The 17,296-nt window shown below is 33.6% G+C and overlaps 2 protein-coding genes across 3 annotated transcripts; both read right to left on the bottom strand.

Moving 5' to 3' along the window:
* Positions 1-4,477: 4,477 nt before the first annotated feature.
* On the bottom strand, positions 4,478-6,760 carry LOC112714556 (ethylene-responsive transcription factor 4). Its single transcript, XM_025766175.3, has one exon. It carries the CDS (start codon positions 5,522-5,524, stop codon positions 4,811-4,813), a length of 714 nt encoding a protein of 237 aa, XP_025621960.1. The 5' UTR covers positions 5,525-6,760; the 3' UTR covers positions 4,478-4,810.
* A 6,862-nt stretch (positions 6,761-13,622) lies between these two features.
* LOC112714555 (protein DEHYDRATION-INDUCED 19) lies at positions 13,623-16,642 on the bottom strand. Of its 2 annotated transcripts, none has more exons than XM_072205657.1 (6): positions 16,283-16,642; positions 16,075-16,214; positions 15,678-15,755; positions 15,230-15,510; positions 14,048-15,159; positions 13,623-13,975 (listed from the first exon to the last, which is right to left on the bottom strand). In XM_072205657.1, exons 1-5 carry the CDS (start codon positions 16,365-16,367, stop codon positions 15,042-15,044), a joined length of 702 nt encoding a protein of 233 aa, XP_072061758.1. In that variant the 5' UTR covers positions 16,368-16,642; the 3' UTR covers positions 13,623-13,975; positions 14,048-15,041. The 2 variants fall into 2 exon arrangements, with proteins under 2 accessions (XP_072061758.1, XP_072061759.1); XM_072205658.1 differs by having other exon boundaries at positions 16,075-16,205; positions 16,283-16,570.
* Positions 16,643-17,296: the final 654 nt, after the last annotated feature.

The following is a 17,296-nucleotide window of genomic DNA, read 5'->3' as shown; positions in this document are numbered from 1 at the left end:
GTAGTTTGTAACTAAATATAACCTCGTATTGGAACTCGCTCACCTGAGAAACCTACCAGTTCCCCCGATGACGGTTGGAAGGCTTTATCACTTAGCTTCATTTTTTGGAATGTTGAGTAGAATAGGACATCTGCGCTACTCCCAGGATCCATCAAGACTTTCTTTACCAATGGTTCTCCGACCTGTGCAGATATGACCACTGGGTCGTCGAGGTTGCGGTCTTTCGCTTTGTAGTCTTTGGGTGGGGGTGGGGAATGAGATCTCTGGTTTGTATGGGTTGATAGGTTGGGACAAGTTTGATCCCGTTACTGACATCATAGTTCGGTAGGATCTCTTCCTGACCAATTTGGTACATCCCCCCTACAAAGGCACCAGAGATACAATTTATCATTCGACGTGGTGGATTAATATCTTTATTTACCTTCTTCATTTTATCTCGAGAATTGTTAGTTGTTTTGGAATGTTGGCCGAAGTCTTCCGTGTTCCCTTTTCGTCCTTGGGTATCGATGTATTTGTTTAATAGGCCTTGTTAAGCTAGTTTTTTAGGTAGATCCTTTGCTATGACACAATCATCTGTCGTGTGTCCGTATTTTTTATAGAATGTGCAATATTTGGATTTGTCCACGTATCCCTGGTCTTGGTATGTGTTTGCGTTGCTTGGAGATTTGATGAGTTTTGAATGCAGAATATCTCTGATGATGTCTTCTCTTTTGGTGTTGAGAGGAGTGTAACTGTCGAACTTTAGCGTGAATTTAAATGATCTTTGGTTTGTTCTGTTGTTTGCATACTTGTTTCGTTTCTCATCCTCCTTGCTTGAGGTAGACTTCTATGTTTTCCGTAGTTGTCAGAATTCTTCAATTTCAATTTGGCTTGTCGCTTTTTGTCGAAACTCAGCTAGGGTTTTCAGCTTCGTTGTGACTATAGTTTCTTGGATCTTCCCGGGACAGAGGCCACTTTTTAGGGCATGAAGATGTACTTCTGGAATTAAGTTAGGTATTTCTATAATTGCTTCAGCGAACCTTATCATGTAGTCCTTTAGGCTCTCGTTTGGTCCTTGCTTTATGGTGCTCAGGTAGTCGGAGTTGTGCACGTATATTTTGGATGCAGCAAAGTTGTTGACAAAAAGATCGGCTAACTAAAAGCTGGAAATAGATCCTTCGGGTAGGTTGAAAAACCAAATCATGGCAGTTCCATCTAAGAACGTTGGGAAAGTTCGGCATAAAATTGGATTGGATTCTTTATTCATAAACATAATTGTGTGGAATTTGGTGACGTGGATATTGGGATCTCTTATCCCTTCGTAAGGTTTCAGAGTCATTGGTAGGGTAAAGTTCTTAGGCATTTGAAAGCTCATAATCTCCTTCGAAAAGGTGTTAGTTCTTTTCGTGATTATTTTCGGGGGAGTTGGTATAACGTGCTTAGCCTCTGACTTATGCTCGTCATGGTCGTCTTTGTTTTCAGCATTCTTGTGCTCTCCTCCCTTGCTCTGGCTGTGCTGTTTCTGGCGTAAGAGTTCGACCATTCTTTGGTTCTCTGTTCTGATGGATTCATTGATGGCCAGAAGTCGGCCGGGTTAGGGTTTGAGGAAGCGTGGCTATGCTCGTCTGCCATATGTTATGACCTGCAAAAAAGAGAGAAAAGTACAGAAAATATTTTCAAAAATTATGGGGTTAGAAAGCGGGCCCCACGGTGAACGCCGAATGTTCCTGTGTCTATAGACGTCTCCAAAGTATAGCTCGTTCTAATAATGCTCGAAGTAGCTTTCCTTGGATAAAAAGGACAGGAACGTCGTCTTCTTGTAAGGGCGGCGGCATTGGTCATCTGCAAAGGGACTCCAATGCTCAAATAAGTAAGAGTAAGAGATTATTCAGAAGAATACGGAATGAGCAACGTACCTGTGACTGAATGAGTTACTCGTATATATTGTGTTATTTGAGGTAGTTATTAGTATTTGTATTACTGGTTTGACGGAGTTCTTTGTTGATACTCCGGTATTTGCGGTTAGTGATTTTGGTTGGAGAGAATCTCGGGGAGATTATCCGTTTTGGTGGAATTCGATTTCGAAGTTATTGTTGTGGGTTAATTCTTAGATAACGGATCACCACATTTTTCTCCCTTTTGTTGTTGCTTATTATTAATGGACATTTTTGAATTTTTTTTGTTTTTCTTCTTTTAGATGACACAGATAGTGATTAATTGAAGCGTGAAGAAGTTGAAGCAAGTGGTGGAGAAAAGGAGGGAGAATGAGAAAGAGAAAGAAGTGGTGTTGTTTGTGGAGCAACGAACATCTTTTTTTTTCTTCTTCCTCAAGCCAACTCTTCCTACAAAGCATACTATAACACTTCTACCTTCTTCGTTAACACCTTCTCTTCCATTCTTTGCAAATGGATGTCGACCCATGCTCTCTATTGCTGCTTATAGTGTGTTAGGATTTAACAAGTTACGAACAATGCTAAAAATGATCAAGAAAAAATTATGAAAGGTTTTTCTCCACTTAAAATGTCGTCTTTTTTATTATGTGATTGTAGAAGTTAAGTCTCTGTCAATTTTATATTTTCCAACTAAACATATACAGAGACATGTTAGCAAGCTCACGCGCTAAATTAGAGGCTTAATGTGATAGGTCAGTTTTTTTCATAAGACTTAACGAAAAAGCAAAAACACCTTCAGAGACTACGTTGTATTAAGGATGTAAGAAATATAGATTGAAGTAGAATTTTTTTTTATTTTAAGAAATCGTGTTTTCATTTTTTAAAATGGACAATGATCAAATTAATAGTTTCTTTTAAATTAAAAAAATTACTTTTTTTACTGAAGCTGATTTAATAAGGTAATATTTTTATTAAATATGAAGAAAAATATATGGAGGATGAAAGGATGAGGGTCCCACAAGGGCGGGCAGCAAAAGTAGCAGCCGGGGAGGTAGTACAGACTACAGTTACAATAGGCGTTGGAGTGGGTCCCACTGGTGTTCCCTTTTTCAGGTAATACACGTGCATGCCAAATGCTATTATCTGCACTGCACCGGTGGGCCCCTTCTGCGGCAAACCCTTTCCGCCTCCATGCTCCTTATTGCTTCATTACTCCTTCACTCCCTTGTACGCGCCATCCTTTTCCCAATTCCCACGCGCCTCCATCACAGCGTTACAGATGCAAATATGCATGGTTATCATTCTGTTGGTTCCAATTATTTTAGTGCCTTTGGCTGCAAACAAAGTGCGCCAAGTCATGGCAAGTTGACAATATATAATCTAATTTTATTTAATTATATTATTTTTTGATGCGGATCTGCGGATTACACATGTTATGCCATGCCAATAGACATGCATCGATTTCCATTTGACATTTTCTCTCCAAAAGTGAATGCATGTATAGTTCTCGCGTTATGTCTCCATTGTATTAGACCATACACTAAGGAACCCTTTTTATTCCAAGTTTTGTATTTGAGGCCTGCCTGATTCACATTATGAGTTGAACATTTCAACTACCAAACTTAGGATAGTATTTACTAAAAACAAACCCAAATTGAAAGCATTGACAAATTAAAATGAATTAGCACCGCCAGTCTAATAATTTTTGTTTAATTTATACGGCAAATTAAAAGTATCCCATTATTATTATACAATATATGGTGCGTACAAAAGAATGGAATGGACGGTGTTGGCAAAATTGGTAGAAGTGAAGGCACAGGAGAGGACCACAAAACGAAAATCAAAGTTTGAAAACGAGTGTATGTGCTTTCTATGTATAGTGTATACCTAGCTAATAGATGATGCTGCAGTGGTTGGTTCCCTAATAGGAATGTGAATTCAACAAAAATGGTTTTCGTTTGGTTGCTACCCAACCTATCGTTACCAACTTACGTGTCCTCTTTGAGGGACCTCTTACAATAAGTCGGCAGGCGCACAATGCAAGCTGCCACCAGCTTAACCCTAAAGAACTTCTTCATCATAATTATTACCATATTTTAGTATTTTTATTATATAAAGCGAATTTAGCTTATATTACGCGATCATTGGTATACATATGTTCTTAATCTATTTATGACTTGAGTTTTGTTTCAAGATCTATGTTGCTGTATATTAAATCTGAAATTAGCAAATTAAAATTAATAAAGCAAACAAGTGGTATGAAGGATGATTAGCAGAGATGAGATGAAAAGCATGTGTGTACGTATAGTATGATAGATACTGATTGATTCAAGTGATTTATAGTTGAACGTCGTATAGTTAGAAGAAGGGACAAAGATGAGGCAATGGAATAAGGCCACGTGTGAGAGGGAGATGTAGATTTGAATCCCCACGCTGTATTAGGCATTGGAGTCAGCTTCAAAACACAACACGCAATAGACATCTGTCACGTGGCGTCCTCTCCTCAATCAATCATTCACCATTCATTCCCCTTCTACCACCACCAATACTCCAACCAGTCTGGCCGCCTCTTTAACAACACCCAATTAATAATACACGCACTTAAATGGATCATCAAACATTTTCATCTTACTACTATTATTGAAGCCAAAAACTGCACTGCACTGCAAGTATTAGTTTATTACAACTGATTCATCATCATCATTAACAAAAACTAGTGGCAGTTTCGTAATTAACATTGGGGTTTCCGGAACAACAGAGATCCAAACGGGATCGTTTAGTTTCCCAGTCGCAAAAAATTGGACACAACAATAATCGCCTATCTATTCTATTCACAAAACGATTACCTCTTCTTAATTAGATTTTTTCTTAACAAAAAAAAAAAAAAGGATAGAGAGACTCATAATCCGGGAACATTAAAAATTACGGAACCCTAAGGTTCAAGCCATCTCTTGTGGAGGAGGTTCGTTCAGGTCTAGAACTAAGCCTCTTCCGTGATTCTTAGCGACATCGCCGTCGTGCTGGTTCAGATCAATCACCGAGGAAGAGTCCGAGTCACTCTGCGCTCCCGCCGCCGCGGGACGGTTATAACCAAAACCGAACTGGCCGTGACCAACCATGCCGGCACGCAGCACCGCGTCGAGGTACAGAGCCTGCTTCGCCGCCGGCATCCGGCAGGGAAACACCGCGAACGGCTGCTGGAATGGGAACCGAATGGATCCGGAGAATCCAGCTCCAGCGGGGGCTAAGTTAAGGTCTAAGGGCGACGAATCAGCTGCTGCGGTGGCAGCGGCGGAGTAGGAGTCGCGGTCCCGGCTGGAAGATTCGACGGTGCTGCTCTGGCTGGGGCTGCGGTTGTTGTTCTTAACGACGACGATGTTGTTATTGTTGTTGTCGTCGGAATCAGGAAAGGGGAAGTTGGTCTTAGCCTTTGGGCCACGGAACTCTCGAGCGGCGGCGTCGTATGCACGCGCTGCGTCCTCGGCGGTGTCGAAGGTGCCGAGCCAAACGCGGCTCTTCTTGCCTGGATCTCTGATCTCAGCAGCGTACCTTCCCCATGGCCTCTTCCTAACACCCCTAAAATGTACCTCTTTAACGCCGGCGCTACCTTTGCCGTTAACCTTAACGGCAGCCGTCTTATCCCTGGGAGCCATAATGAGTAATATTAATTTTTGGTTTTGGTTGGGAAGAGTGTGGGTAAGAGAGGGAATAAGGTGTAGAGGAAACGGGGGAGCAAGTGAGCGTTTATATAGAGATATGAGGCATGGGCTTATGCGGTTATGAATTCTGATGAATGATGGATAACACGATGGAGAGAGTCAACAAGGAATTTGACTGTACATATGCTGTGGTGTGCTGCTGGTAAGAAAGAGGCCCAAATTACGAAACTAGTCCCCGAATTACGTGGCATGTGGGTTGTCTACATAGCAGACAATGCTCTCTCTCTCTTCCTCCCGCACCTTGTTTCTCTGATACTTCCTTTTCTCTTGCTAATGCTTGGGTTCAATGCACTCTCTCTCACGCGCGCTTTTTTTTAATTTATTTTTAATGTTGCATTTAGTTACTTATTAATTATTGCTTTGTGGTATGAGCGTTATTATTTGCGGATATAAAGTGGGGGCTTAAGAGAGAGAGAGAGGGCCGGGGGGGGGGGGGGGGGGGGGGGCGTGGGGGGCCTTATTTGAATGCACGAATTAGGTAGTGATTTGTCGGAATATGGGCAGCTTTTTCCTTGATGGCTCCGCAACGGAATAGAATACTTCAACACACTTATTTCGTGAACCTCTAATCACCTTCCTTTTTTTTTCAAATATAGTAATAGCAATAGTGGAGGCGTAACATAATCAAATCAAAGTATCAACCAAATAGTCATACTAATAGGAGGAGCTCAAGGTCATTCGTACCTTTTGGAAAAAAAAAAAAAAAACAACACATGAGATGGGCGATGGGGTACAGTACGTAGAAAAAGTTGTCGGCGGAATCATGTGTCTCGCCGCGTGACTTGATAAGGTACTAGTATATGTAGTAGTAGTAGATCCATATTATAATTAAAATTAATTCTAGCAGCTTATGGGATTAATTAAATAATTATAGGAGTGAGAAGGACTGATTTGAAATGAGGGGATGGGAGGGGCCGCATGTATATGTATGATGGCTGCTATTGTTTATGCATTGCCAATTTGCCATACATAATGGACATATGAATCTGCGGCGGCACTTAATTACAATTATTAACTATTTGCATTATTTTATTGGAATTTTTTTACATGTTCCTTTTACTTTATTGGAACATCCATGCTCCATGTACGAAACAGGTAGTTGTATTAATGTTTAAAATAATAGACAGAAAATGACTAAAAAACACATGAAATAAGAGAGGAAAAGTGAACGGCTGTAGTTAACTTTAGAGATAGCATTGTAGCTTCTTCTTTTTTTTTTTAACTTGTTTGACGGCTTGGGAGCTTATAATCATGAAATTTGTTAAATTTGTTTTCAAAAGTAATTGGTGGGAAAAATTTGAGTTTAAGCTTAAAGATTCTACTAATTAAAAAAAAATTTAAATAGAGAATTAATTGTATTTTATCTAATATTTTTTAAAATTATGTGTTCATCTTAAATTCTAGACTGTATAAGAGAAATTTATTTTTAGAATAAGAGGATTAATTAAAAAAACAGTTATCTTTAACTTATAAATGTAAGCAATTAATTAATATATGCAAGTAATTTTAATTTAAATATAACTTTTTAAAATAATTTAATGAAAATAGATTTAATATTAAAAGCAATTAATATTTAAAATCTTGGCAAATAATATGCATTTAGTAAAATAACATGTTTTTAATATAGTGGAGAAAATCGGATTAGTAAGTAAGTATTATATGTATAAAATAAACAAAATTAAATTATAAAATAGTATTATCTCATTATATAATAATAATAATAATATTCCTATGAAATAAATAGGCAAATAAAATATACAGTGCGTTAGTGCCAAAGGGAGTCATTTGTTTTGGAGAAATGAAAAGGAGACAAAAAAATTAAAGTTAATAAAGAGAAGGAAGTCATCTGTTTAGAAAAGTGCAAGATTATAATTTCCTCTCCTTTCTGTAGGCTAAGGAAACAACTCTTGGTTATGGTGCTCTCAAAAAAAAAAAAAAAAAAAAAATCAGTCAATACATTTTTTATTCAATCTCATCCTTATAAATATTTGATTATATATTAATGCTTAAAAAGAATAGAATACCAATATACCAAAAAAAAGTACCGTGGTACATGTAAAAACTTTCCTGTTATATTAATTAATTGGAATTGAAGAAATGGGTAGTGGGTAGTGGTTGACACGCGTGCAGTTACGCGTCTTGACTGTTGCATGTATGTGTGTTTCTTCCTTGCTTCTTCTACGTACGTATGTAACACATTCTTGTACTATATACCAAGCTACTTACCGTAGTACTAACTCATATGTCCACACTGTATGTATGTATCTATGTATGCATGCGTACGTATATAGGTTCAATGAAAAGTATGCCATTCATTGATAATCAAATTTGAGTATGGAGACGTGAAGCAATGAATACACGTGTATTGAAAAGTTTTCAAGTATATGGATATGTTTCAGTAATTTTTAATTGTTTATTTTAATTATATATTACATATATTTTTTATAAGATTAATTGGTAAAAATTATTGAAATATCGATATACTGGTACATTTACAATTTTTTCATACGTACATATGTTACATGTATGTATCTGGTGATTCCAATTTACGCCGCGCGCATTAAATTCTGCAACGTTGGAATCATGTACTATTGTTTTGATGTGCTGCTGAAGGTCAATTATTTGTACATTAATTATACTAGACAAAAGTTTTTAAACATCGTGTTCTAATAATTTTAACGATTAATTTTAATTAATATATATTATATATAATTTTTATAATTAAAATTAATAGTTAAAATTATTAGAATATTACTATACTTATCTAATATATTTAATAATTTTTTTATATTATAAATTATCATGATGTATATTCACAATAATATTTTTAATTAAAAGGAATTTTAATTAAGGAACACTGCAGTTTAAGCCTCTAATAAGATCACCACATAATTACAGGCATATCAGATTAGGAGCATGTTTGGAAACAGAGAAAAAATATTTTCTTATAGTAATACGTATAATAAAAACTAATAATAATTTTAATCCAAAAATGATTAAAAATTAAAATTTGTTGGGTCAATTTAAGTGTTTACTCTTCAAATAAATATCTAACCTAATTTAAAACCACACATGGATGATGGTCATTTTCATGAATTAATCTACATGATGCGCTCACTTAACAATAATATTTAATTGGTTCTTAAAGTTGTCTGTACAAAATATAGTATATAAATTCAATTTAAAAATGAATAGCTTTTTTTTTTAGATGGATACCCTGCGTGTTGGGATTGAATATAGATTAATTTAATTTAATATATTAAAAGAATTGAAAGAGATTTGTATTTTTAAACGGGGGAATATTTGAACTAAAGTAGTTGGTGTATCCTTATGAGCAATCGATCAAAATGGAGGTCATTAATTCAGCCATCAAAAATGGACTTTGTGTAGCGAATTTTATTGCCTAACGATAATGAGAATAACGTTTACTACATGAGTTCATTTTGCCTAATCCTAGGTCTAACATCTAAGGAAATTAATTTCTCATATATAAAGTTATGTAGTATATATATGTATTAAAACGAGGAAATATGTGTGTCAAGTGACACGAGGAAAACAAATTGAAAAAGAACCAAGTAAGAAGATTAATTCAAATACCACATAGTCAATTTTCAACCAAAGGCCACCATTTTCTGAGTTCCCCACCGAGCGTACACGCTAACTATAGCCTAATCAAAACCCTCCAGCTCCAAGTAATTAAGAAATAGACAATCTTCATTTATATACGACAAAACCAATGGCCATTATTCACATGTCATTTTAATATTTCACATACGTTCATACTATATAAAATAATACTATATATGTTTTTAATAATATTGATTTCATATCACTAATACTATAAGGCATAAGGAATCGTACTTTAGGGTTTTAAAAATTGAATTCAAAAATAATAATTGATACCATAGGACTGTATAGTTATCTAAAAGAAGAACATGTTGAACGGAGAATATTAGCAAGATGAATTATATATTTAAATGTGGTAAATTGATCTTAGGTTAACCGCTAGCTAACCTTTATTATTATGAAATTAATCTCGCTCATGCAATTTTAAAATACTATAAACAAATGTAGGCAATTATAAATATTTTATAGATTTTTATTGAATACGCTGCAAATAGTATTTATACTATTATTAATATCTAATATCGAAGGAATAATTTAGTCATATACTGATACCCAACAAATAATAATGCTTAGGAATATGAGAGTATCAATCACCTATTGGGGAAAAAAATTGAAGATATGCGATAAATAAAATTGAATAAGGTATTTTTTGTTGAAGTTTATATTCGAAAAATATTTTTAAATTTTAATTTATTTTAATTTTATTTTTGACAAATTTTAAAGAAAAATATATTTTATCTAATAAAATATTAAAATTACGACATGAGAATTTGTGGGGTCCAGAAAGAAGGCATGAGAATCCATCCACATCCCTTTTACTCAGCAGCCATCCATACGTGTCAACCACTAATTACGACATGGCATAAACTTTGCTCATCCAGCAAGCTTGACCACATGACTGTCACGTGTTTCCCTTTCCCACTTATTGACTTTGACTACCTTATTGCCCTCCTATTCACGGCTAAAAAATTTAGATATGCCATGCGTGTGTGTGTTATACATTGCTGTGGAGGATGGGGGTGCTATATATGGATGTGGGATAGAAGAAATCGGACCATCCGAATTCTGTTTAAAAAAAATTAAATTACCAAATCGGATGGTCCGAGTTGTGAGAGAGAAAAAATTTAAAATTTATCATTAACAAATCGGACTGTTCGATTAGTATTTTTTGTTTTTCAACACAAAGAAAATGGACCCTCCGAATTGGTATACAAAATATATTTTTCGAACACGTGAGTTGGTATAAAAGAAAACGGACCCTCCGTGTTCCTGTACTCAACTCCCTCGGTCCGAGTTGTATTCCCCTAATACCACATGCAGGTAAAGCTCCTGTACTCTCCATAAAACTGCAACACACCAACCTCTCCTCCATATCAAAAATAAAAAGTGCCTATTCACATATATATGCATGCTCTTGACTTGATTCATTTTTGGAATAAAAATATAAAATGATTCTTTTGGTTTTTTTTTCTGACAATGTACTTGTCAGGTGAATTACTAATTTATGACAAATTTAAATTTTATTTAGAGATTTGTTATTGGTCAATAAATTATTATATATATAAAATAATATTCAAATTCGTAATATTTATTTAAATAGACTAAAAAAATACAAAAATATTTAATAATCAAAGAAAATTAATAAAAAATAATTAAAATTTGTCTTATTTAGTATTTATTAATTATTAATGTTACAGTAAATTTTAGAAGATTAAATTTAACTGTGTTTGTATAGTTTTATGAAGTATTTGAGAATGTTCTAGATAGTTACGAAACGTTCTAAAATATTATAGAAGATCCTGAAATATCCTAGAAAGTTTTAGAAAAATTCTAGAAGATCATAGAATATTTTAAAAGAGTGTGGATATATATAAAAATATGAAGAGTAATATAGAACAATATAAAAATATTTAAAAAATAATGGTAGACAAATTCTAACTTTTTTTTCTACCTAACATTATTCAAAAAATAATTATTAGATCAATCTAACTTAATTCTTTTTAATTTATTTAACAAGAAATATAATATAATAAACATAAATGTGGGCTGCTAGCCTGCTACTATAACTGAGTTTCATTATTACAGCATATGTTGCATGCTGCCTTTCCTTTCTTTCTGAATTGTTTCCGTCCGAAACGTGTTGACCATATTAATTAATTAAACTTGATGTTAGATATGTTAAGATTTGTTTTGAACTTCGAATCCGTATGCATCAGCACAATCCTATGTAAACTTAACACATAAGTTGTTATTATATTCCAAGCAATTATATGTGAAGGTAGTGAATATGGTGAGGAACAGATAAGTTAGAAATATACATAGTTGACCTGCCACGCATCTGATGAAAATAACAACGGCGTTGACTACTCCTTAAAAGGAAAATTCCAATTAAACTAAACAAGTAATTGTTGATGCTAGAATAATTTATATTTCAAGAGAAATCACTCAAATAAATTAATTTCTTCTGGACTTTGGAACTTCTTTGTGTTTCATCATATATAGTTTTAGAGTAGCTTAATACTAGTATATATATGAAATAAAAGAGTGCAAGAAACGTCACATTCCACCTAGGCATTAGAGAAAGTAAGGCAAAAATAATAGAGTAATAATAAACTATCCATATACAGAACACAAAAGCAGAAATAGTTTAGAAAACAAAACATCCTTATTATTACTAATCCTTTAATTTCATCGCTTAAAAATCTTGGTCTCCTCTTGAGAAAAGTCAATTTGTTTTGTGTTTGGAAAACAACATGTGCCTAACCAGCGTGTATTTATGGAGTAGGTTTTGTTTTTTTATGCTCTATGTAGGTTGATCGAAACTGGCCCAAATTTAATCTTGCTAAATCTATTACGGAATCTCAATAGATATAGATAGAGCTAGGTATAGGTATCATGGTATATATAGGTTAACTCGTTTAATTCATAATTCGTACCACTTAAATATGCAATTTTAATAATTTTTTACAGGAGTGCTAAGTGCCCGTATTTTTATTAAATTCTAGTTAGCACTTAACTATTAAAAAGAAATTGAATGATTCTATATTATTAAATACAATCTCACACCATTAAAAATAATATTGATAAATAATTAATAGCTAAAAACTACAAAATCTGCTAGTTCCTAAACTTTCTCACTTTTTAATTCGCACCATTTAATTTATGGGCTAAACGGTTTAAACCCGCCGTTTAGGAGACCAAATTTTCTTTTTGGTATTTTAGCGGACCAATCTAATAACCTAGTGTAAGTATATATAATATTAATAAAAATATATTTATATGAGTTAAAAATTAATAACCTATTTAAAACTTATTTTTTTCACTTCAAAATTTATTCTTTAACTCTTTAGTTGAACTTAAAATTGGCATAAATATCAATTTATTATTGTACAAGATTTGTGTCTTCTTCTGTGATTTATTTTTTTGTTAATTTTTTAGTCATAATCATAACTCATAAATTTAATAATAGTAATACAAAAAAAAAAACAAAAGATAGAAAAAAAATTTGCAATTTGAACTGACTTGTAAAATCGCAGACCAACGCTATGCAGACACAGGCCTCTCTCAAAACAGCTTATATATTGCTAGTTTAGTCCTGTTCAATCTGTTAATACTTACCCCATTGTGATTTAGGCTAAACGACATAAGCCTAATTGATAAGAATTTCGGTCTTTTCTTGAAAAAAGTCAATGATTATTTCATTCACAACTATATTAGTAAAAGTGAATCTTTAATTTATATAGTTGATTGAAAGTACTACTGTACAAAGAATATCAAATTGAGTGTTATAGTTTGGGAAGATTTTCAAGTATACCATCGTATTGGTATATCAGTAATTTTTAACCGTTATTCTTAATTGTATATATTATATATATTTTTTATAATTAAGATCAACGGTTAAAAATTACTGAAACACCGATATGACAGCACATTTGAAAATTTTCCTATAGTTTGTGTTACTTAAGCAAAAATGACTTGCAAGGAAAGCAACTAACATTCTAACAGGCTTTTCCCTGTTGCATGCAGTTCATGTCAATCAGCTGCTATGCAAGAACAATGATTTCTTGTGCTCTGGCAAAGTTGTCCATAGGCACATTATCACCAATTATTCTTATTGCTTTATGTACAAATCATTAATCATATAACAGATTTAGACATCCATGTGTGAAATATCAAGAGTTATGATATTGTTCATAATGAGAAGTGGATCTCACGCATACCAAATTCACTTAATATTCTAATAGAATATTACTGTTATTTGTGTTTATTTTGGTTCTTACCATAATCTCAATTAAACCACTTCTTGTTCTTCGTTCTTGTTCTTTTTACCTTTTAGAATTTTGTTGAAACCAGCGTAGCTAAAGTAAACAATTCAACAAGGCAGATAATATAGATAAGTAACAAGTTTTGAGGAATTGAACAAAGATTGAATAACGTTCAATGGTAACTACAAATTGAAGAAATATATTTATGTATGTACTGTTAGAAACAAGAGACCAAACTGTTCTGTATGTTATTCAGTCTGATCAAAAGTACAATATACAAGGGTATTTATAGGTGCTAAATGAATCAAAGTAATAAAGACATAGAATCCTACAATTAATATACAGATGCTATATAAATATAAACGATCTAAATTGATTCTAATAATTCTCTAACATGTACAAAGCGTAAAGACAGTTGCAAGTGGTTGCACATGGAATTAACTTTGCTGAGTTGTTGTCTTCAAAAATCTACCACCCTACATACCCCAAGAAACTGCAATCGAAGATGAAACAGAGAACAATCAACATGTATGCAATAGAGAGAGAATTGGAAAGGAAAGGGTACCTGAGAGATCTGAGAGCAAGGTGTTGACTGAGAGCATGGAAGAAGAAATTGGCACCATGAAGAAACACCACGATTCCTGTGCACCCCAACACGAATAGCTCCACCATCATCTACTTTCTTCAATGAACCACAAAACTCATCACTAACCACACTTATATATTTTGGATTATTGGTAGTATGTGTTGGAGGGTGGGGTCAATTGGATGACTTGCATTGCAGGTTATATAATATATTCTTTAATGGAGAGAATGATTGTGCAACAGCCATATATATACATACATACAGATATGGCAAACACAAAATAAATATATACAGTATACACCTAAGCTCAGAGGTTTGGACCAATCTCAATTATATTACCCCAATCATTTCAAGGAAAAAAAATATCTGATATTCAAGTTTATAAGGAAGAATATTTATAGGTGCCTTCCATGTCATTGTTGCTATAAGTACATAATATATTTAACAACCATCATTTTTTTAGAATATAATTATATTAAGGCGAATATTGAGTCCATTAAAAAAACAAATCATCAACAGTTTAAAAGTGATTATTTTATTTTTTATTTGGTTGGAGGGGATCAACATTACTATGATTAAGAGAAATGATATTGCCAACTCATTTTGCAAATAAAGCTAGTATTATAAAATACCAATCAATAGCTTCACAATGCTTTCTTTAACTCAAAATTAATAGTTTGCCTTTCAGATACCATGGATGTGTGTTGCACAACTGAAATAAACCATAAATAATAATTGGATCACTAATTTCGTTTTCTTTGCCTGATAGGGAATATGATACAATTTCAGCAAAAACTGAGTTTCATAATTCAGCATTAGTAAATATAATCATATATCATCAAAGCTAAGCCAAAAGTGCCACTGCTTCAAAAATATGAATGAGGCCAACATTGAATAGGCACTGTATCCTAATGATGGATGCAAAATGCAATATAAGTTAGTTTGATTAATGATTAGTCTCTTTGATTTCATTTCATTGGTCTCCTAACAATGCTGAAAGGAACAAATCCTGCACAAAACCGGATCTCCCAGCAGCTTGTCTCATCCTTTTCTCTCTCTCTTCACTACTCAATGTCAATGAGGGATCAAAACTGCAAAACAAAGATTTATCAAGCAAGAACTTTGATTGTCTTTTTATCAGAAAAGGATAATGAAGAGCACCTTGATTTCCAGATATGTACAGGTGCCGGATTCGAAGAGGAATCTTCAACATGTGTTACCTCAGATTTACAAATTTCTTCTGCTTCCAAAGCAGGGAAATTAAAAATAAGTGAGGATAGTAAGGGATCAGTAATAGCATTAGTCACAGTACTAGTGCTGCTTGTTCGGTATCCACCACCAAGAAGCACCTGCAAATGAGCCTCGCGAAGATCTCGGCCCAACAGAGACAATGCCTGACTGTTAGGAATGGCAACTCTTCTTAACCTTCGTCGTCTCTGTAAGTAATCCTCAGTTAAGGGAACCAATTACAACTTAACATATATGCAGTTAACTTCATCTGAAGTTGATAGCTGAGAACCGTTAGATAACAATTTAGTCAAACCTGTCAAATCATTTAACGACTCTCAGCTATGAATTTCTACCATCAGAATAACCACAGAAAGGATATTTTGAACAAGTGTGCATGCTGGAGCGTTATGTGACTCAACATATCCCGCGCAACTTTAGCTGAGCATATCGGACAAATCTGCATGATAAAACAATAAATCATGAGTCTATCACATGTTATAACTTATAACCATGTTTATGGATCACTTATAATAAGTCCTCTTTGACAAACAAGTTCTAATACTCCATCCAATTTAAACCAGGCAATTATATTTATATACATTATTGGCATTCTTTAATTTGTACCATAATAATAAGGATATTGTGCTAGTTTAACCCAACCCCTCTTGTTTTGTTATGATTTTCAATTTACACAACAAAACAGATCAATCATTGACTTCCATTATTATGCACATGTAGATAAAGGTTCCAATAAATTTCAGAAACAAGATCCATACCGTGACTTTGGATTCGCAGGAATGCTCGTCTTCGAGATGGGAACAAAGGGAAAGGATGTCGAGCTCCACATAGCAATAGGGGCATGGAAAATCAGGTCGAACCCCATCTTCCATATCAAAATCATCCACTCCTAAACGATCTAACAGTGCCCAAAGATTAATCTAAACAGAGGCAGGAGAATGTGAGAAGAGAGAAAGAGATACGAACCAAAGTGGGAAGGTTGGTGATGGTGGTGAAGGGCATGGTGGCGTTTGGCGGCGGCGATACGCGAGGTCCAGAAATCAGAATCCATTTGTTGATTGAAAGGTTGAATGTTAGAAAAAAAGGTGGTAACTTGAATTTGCTGTTATCTAAAAATGCTGAACAAGAGAGATATGCTTCACCTTCACGAGAGAGAGAGAGAGATTGATTTCTTGTCTCTATTCTTATTCTTTTTGTGGCTTGCGACAACGTTGGATTTCATGGGAAATGTGTTGCCGCTGTTTCATGCCTTTACTTCACCTTGCAACAGTTACTTATAAAGTTATAAGCTTAATTTTAGTGTTTTTTTTTTAACGATTAAACATCACGTTCCACTAAAATTAGTTTCCAAATAACTAGAGTGTAAGAAAGTAAGGTGTAATGTTCAATAAGCAAAAACGTGACAAATGTAATATTAAGACTACATTTGTTTACGAAGATAAGACACTGAGAATAGAATAGAACAAGATACTGATGGACAGAAATATAAAATTTTGTATTTTTGTATTTTGTGATAAATTAAAATAAATTATAAAAATTTAATCTATTTTAATTTTTTTTTCATTCAAAAAATTTGAGATGAAAAATATAATAATAAAAATATAATTATAAAAAATTAACAAAAATAATAAAAGAAAAAATGAAAAATAAGTTGTGTCCCTTATTAGTGTGTGTTCTTCCTGTCAGAATGAACACAAAATATATTAATTTAGTGTTTCTTGATATATTGTCTCTGTTTATATCTCTTCAAATACGATTTTGTGTCTCTATATCTCTTTCTCAGTGTTCTGTTTTTGTAAACAAACGCAGTCTAAGAAACTTAAAAAAATGTGCATATTCCTTAAAAGTAATTTTTTTGGGTGTCTGTATGCCTTAAAAGTAATTAATTCAACTAATTACTTTTTTTTTTCTATTACTCTATATTTATCCAATTACTTAGGAATTGATTCTCTTTTTCTATTATTCAATATATCTTTCCAA

The sequence above is a fragment of the Arachis hypogaea genome, chromosome 10, assembly GCF_003086295.3.
Source record: "Arachis hypogaea cultivar Tifrunner chromosome 10, arahy.Tifrunner.gnm2.J5K5, whole genome shotgun sequence".
Classification (NCBI taxonomy): Eukaryota; Viridiplantae; Streptophyta; class Magnoliopsida; order Fabales; family Fabaceae; genus Arachis; species Arachis hypogaea.
Note: the sequence above shows the minus strand (reverse complement) of the source record. Positions and strands in the feature narration are given on the sequence as shown.

What these genes read in the sequence shown, in the direction of transcription:
- LOC112714555 (XM_072205657.1), bottom strand. Translation starts at nt 16,367, where the DNA reads ATGGATTCTGATTTCTGGACCTCGCGTATCGCCGCCGCCAAACGCCAC. An exon ending in CCTGCGAATCCAAAGTCACG is followed by an intron (nt 15,756 to 16,074) that starts GTATGGATCTTG and finishes TTTATCATGCAG; the next exon opens with ATTTGTCCGATATGCTCAGC. An exon ending in GTACATATCTGGAAATCAAG is followed by an intron (nt 15,160 to 15,229) that starts GTGCTCTTCATT and finishes TTTGTTTTGCAG; the next exon opens with TTTTGATCCCTCATTGACAT.
- LOC112714556 (XM_025766175.3), bottom strand. Translation starts at nt 5,524, where the DNA reads ATGGCTCCCAGGGATAAGACGGCTGCCGTTAAGGTTAACGGCAAAGGT.